The 4,714-nt window shown below is 44.4% G+C and overlaps 1 protein-coding gene across 2 annotated transcripts in view; it reads right to left on the reverse strand.

Annotated features, from left to right (window-relative positions):
• The window catches only part of CLDND1 (claudin domain containing 1), a 5,798-nt gene extending 2,561 nt beyond the window's left edge, over window positions 1-3,237 (reverse strand). Inside the window, exons 1-2 of one of the 2 annotated variants that reach the window (XM_010284592.1) lie at window positions 3,223-3,237; window positions 1-198 (exon numbers count right to left, since the gene is read on the reverse strand). The exon at window positions 1-198 is cut by the window's left edge and continues 133 nt beyond it. In XM_010284592.1, coding sequence (XP_010282894.1) covers window positions 1-192 — 192 coding nt within the window. In that variant the 5' untranslated portion in view covers window positions 193-198; window positions 3,223-3,237. Of the gene's footprint in view, window positions 201-3,222 lie in introns of those variants that run through there. The other variant, XM_010284591.1, reaches the window with a different exon arrangement.
• Between the last annotated feature and the right edge of the window lie 1,477 nt (window positions 3,238-4,714).

The raw sequence follows: 4,714 nt of genomic DNA on the forward strand, positions 1-4,714 counted from the left end.
CTTCTCATCCGCCTCGTCACTGACAAATTCCTCCCAGATGCTCCTACCAGCTTCACTAACATTCTCAGCTGGGGACAGGGTGTGGTATTCGTACCAAAAGTCGGTGCCAATGGAAGCTGCCATATAGATGGTGGAGATGAGGCTGAGAACACAGGCAATTACTAGTGCTGTAGCAAAACGGTTATCCATCATTGCTCCCTTACTGCTGTAAGGAAAGAGAGGGCCAAGTGAGTAACTTCTCTGACAGTAAATGCAAAGGTATCCTAGCAGTGTCAAACTCATTCCTCTTATGCAACATCCCCTCAGGATACGTATGTCTTCCTTTTCCAATGTGCCGGAATCAAAGGAATAACTGAGCAAGTCTACAATTCTAGTCAGCATCCACTGGATCTGCGAGTTCAAGGCACGCGTATCGCCCTTCTCCCAGCCACGCTGTGCTGGCTGCTCTCTCTCTGAGACAGCAACTGACGGAGCAACAGCAACTCTGTCGCCAAAGCAGATGGCACAGCTCACTGCCATTTGTGATCCTGATTGTAGGGAACTGCAGAGAATCCATCCACAGCACCCAGGCAGAAGACTTATCTTTCCTTAAGAGATTACCAAGGGTAGGAGTTATTTTTAGCCTGCCATCCCATACGGCTTTCACAGCTTGTGTTTACAGCAAAGATAAGAACCACAAGTAAGCCAAAAAGGCTCTTCTAGATGGTTCACAAAGGGCAGCCATGCCAAGATGCTGGAATGCCTTTAGGGAAGCAGAAATGTAGGTAGGCACTAGAGACAGAACGTGAAGGAAGCACCAAAAGACAAATTTAGAAGTTACAATAAATGCTGCAATAATGCCACAATACATACAGTGATATTTCTGAAGAACTACAACAATGCAGGGGTGGTGCCCTGCTCCATGGGAACAGGGTGACAAGAGCTCCCAAAGCTGAAAGGCCTTCATGAACTGGTAGAAGGACCTTGCTCCGGCTCCCTGTATTGGGATCATTTATGCTGTCCTTTGCAGGGTCATGCTCACAAACAGTGTAAATTCATGGGAGGCATGGGAAAATACAGATACCAACTGCATGACAATACTGTGACTTTAATGAGTAATTGATTAACACATGGAATGTTTTGCAGACAATGCAATATGTCAGAGGACTCTCTGATGCCTGTTGTGCTCATGTGTTTTCCGTGCTTGATTAAATGTATGGATTATGATGAATCAGGCTTGATGCACTTGCCAAAAGGAAAAAAAAAAAATCTCAGTTGAAGTTAACTCAGCAGCTAGAGCTAGTCTGGTTACATGAGCTACTATCTAATCAGCTCTTGTCTATTGCTTGTTCTACCTCCCTTCTCCCACATACTTTGATCAAAATATTTTTGTCTAGCTTCTTTGCAACTGAATGAACCGCAACAAGAAACAGCAAATGTCTTAACACACAACATTCGCAAAGAAGAACACCAGCCCTAAGTCAGACCTGCCAATAAGAAATTTTGAACTATGAAACAAGGTGCAAATTGAAGCAGAGAGTTTCAAAGGCACCGACATTTACTGCTACCAATGCCATTCTTTTTTCTTTTCCCTCCCACCTGCAGTTTGGTTGAAACTGGCTAACAGGATTGGGGAGGAGAGATGATGTGGACCCATATCATACCCTAAGCTTAATTTCCATAGTCAAGGAGGGATATTACAAGGAGTATGCCACATTTAACCACACCCTTAGCAACGAGGAAGAACATAACTGATTTTTGGTGAACTGACAAGCAGCACACATTTAAAACACTGCAAAGTTTGCATATCACAATAATCCACAAGCTGTGAACTTTTATAAGATAGGACAAATATTGAGGGGGAGAAAACATTGTATCTGGGCTTGTTTATCTAGAAGACACAGAATCAAGTCCAGACTTGAAAGCAAATACTCTGGCAGTGTTTATGTACCTCCATTCTCCCTCAATACCCTAGCATCTAGCTCAAGGTGCACAGGACATTGGGTGAGCAGAATAGGGAGAGAGCGAGTTGCTGTACGGGGTTGACCTCACTATTCATCCCCACTGAGTTCACTGCGGGATCCCTTCCCCTTCACAAACTTCTCACAAAACAAACAGGGTCAAGTGGCATCTCCAGAGCCAAAGCTGTGCTGCCTGGCTCCTGCCCAGCTGAGCTCAGAGCTGAGCAGATCCTCTGGGAACTCACTCTCAGGGCAAGCAGCAGAACAGGCTGGCGAGCAGGCTGGTCTGGATTTTCCACTATGCTGCAGTCACACTCACTGCAAGAGGAACCCTCTGCAACAGACTCCGCTCTTTAGAAAGGGCTCTCTCTGAAAGGAGGAATTGCAAGAACTTACAACCTCCATCCTCAGGGTAGTGTTTGGTGAAAAAGGACATTATTGGGCCATTGGTTTGCTGCCATTGCCTTTTAATATACCTGCTTACAATAACAAAATCCTATCAATTTTGTACCTAACATGCAGAAAGAAAACAACTGACTCAAAAAAAAAAAATCTTACTTTCAAGATACAACATCCCTGCTGCCAGGTGCAGAATACTAGTGCTGGAAATACCCCTATCACAGCAGCATGAAAATGCAACCACACGCTTCTGGGCAGTCCTCTGTGCATTAGCATACACTGGACTTGGCAGAGTTGATGTCAGCTTGCAACCAAGTGCAGTTCACAAGCAAAATGAAGGGTTAAAAATGAAAGTAAATTAAAGCACCGACCAGTGTTCATTACCCACTTGGTAAAAGGGACATGGCTATCTACTGACATACAATCTTTGTGATGCACAGCTCCAGGGATAGGTAGAAAGCAGCTGAAATGGCTACAGCCGTCAAAATCTAGCAGGTGGCTTTGTGTGGCATTTGTCCCACAAAGAACACACATGGATTTTCAGTATGGACAAGACAGTGCCAGGGCAAGATCACACCCCCAATTCCTTATAATAAAGGGCCCCCCAATGCTTGTGCCTAGCCCTTCAACTACTTACAGAAGAGATAAAGAACTCTAGAACACTTTAGGCAAATTCTGAACTAGAAGTTCTTCCCGCCACAGTGTAGTAGACTCGACTACCCTGCCCATTCACTGTGTATATCCAATGCATCTTCATTTACAGTAGACACACACCCACTTAAAAGAGGTGCCCTTTCTTTGCTCTGTTAAAGGAAGAACCATCCTTTCAGCCCCAGGCAGAGTTCAATGGCAGCAGTAAGCACAGTCAGTAGGAAATAGTTACCAGAGAAGACCATGAAGAAAGACACTGATTCAATGATTTTATGAGATTATGCCACATTTTGCAAAAAGTTCTACGCAGAACAATATGTAGGAGGTGCCTTAGAATAATCTTACTTACCAAAAAATAAATTACTACTAACAAAGATGACATTAAAGACATAAAGATTGATAATAAATGGAAGTACTTTGCCTTTATAGACTGTCAGCAAGAACCTCTGTTGTTTTTACAAAAGGGTTGTTCATATAGCACTGACAGAATGTTTTGTTCTAACAGTAGAAGTTATTTCAAACAAGTCAGGGCTGAAACTAAGCTATGCAATGAATATAAGACAACACAAGGCAGTAGTAAACAGGTACTCATGCAGAAGTGCTTCACAGGATATTATAGACACATGTAAAAAATTCAAAGCACCAGCTCATAAAAGAGAATGCAAAGGCCAAACTAGCAGCAACATTCAAAGGAATGACTAGATGCACATACTTTATAGAAGGGGAAAAAAAAGGGCAAGTCAGTAGAGTTGAAAAAGAAAAAACACAGAACAGCACAAAAGCAAGTATTCTGGCAAAAAATCAACTGTAAGAGTGAAGAATGGATAAGCATCTTAAGAAGGTACTATACCATGGTGGAAACAAATACAAAAATATGAATATTTTTTATCTTGTTACAGTAGTCACTCCCTTTAGTCAACAGCAGGCCACAGAAACTCCTTTCACCTGACTTCACAAGAATAAGGCTGCGTTTGCTGGCATATTCTCAGAAAACACACTTAAAAGCTGACTGCTCTTTGGGAAAGCAGACTAGGCAGAAGGCCTAAAAGAAGGTGTAAATGTGGGGAGAGGGCCGGCAAAACTACTGAACAGGATTCTCCTTTTAATACTCTGGGTGACGGAGGGTTAGGAAAGACTGCTACCAAACAGTTTTTTACCTTCAGAGGTCCTCAGAGTCCCTCAGGACACACAGCTCCAATGATTCCAGGTCACTTAGAGGTACACTGCTGTTTGCGTCTCGTGGTAAGCGGAGAGCATGAAATGCAAACTTCCGATCTGCCCTAACTGTTCCATTCATTCAGTTTCTTCAACACCACCAGTTCACAAAAAAGCGACCTAGAAGTAAAGGCAAACCGAGTAGTCCGAGATCATTATTTCACTTGGAAATTATTGCACAGAAATCTTCCTGCGTTACTTATTAAGGGAAAAAATATTAAGAAGGGTAAAAAAAAAAAAATTACTTCAAAAGCCCCCAGGCCAAGAGCACCATGACAACCCCCCTACCCCCCAGGATCAACCCAGCACACAGGCAAACAGGCAGCGCCGGCAGCCACCGGGGGAAGTGACCGTAAGAACGGCTCTCGCCCCCTGCAAACGCGGAGCCGCACAGCCCGTCGGCTACCCGGGCCCCGCTCTGGCAGCGGCCGCAGCCGCCCAAGCGGTGCCGACATGCTTCACGCCCCACCGCCAGGACAAGGCACCCCCGGCCTCTCAGGCGACAGCCC

The sequence above is a fragment of the Phaethon lepturus genome, unplaced genomic scaffold (assembly GCF_000687285.1).
Source record: "Phaethon lepturus isolate BGI_N335 unplaced genomic scaffold, ASM68728v1 scaffold22393, whole genome shotgun sequence".
Classification (NCBI taxonomy): domain Eukaryota; kingdom Metazoa; phylum Chordata; class Aves; order Phaethontiformes; family Phaethontidae; genus Phaethon; species Phaethon lepturus.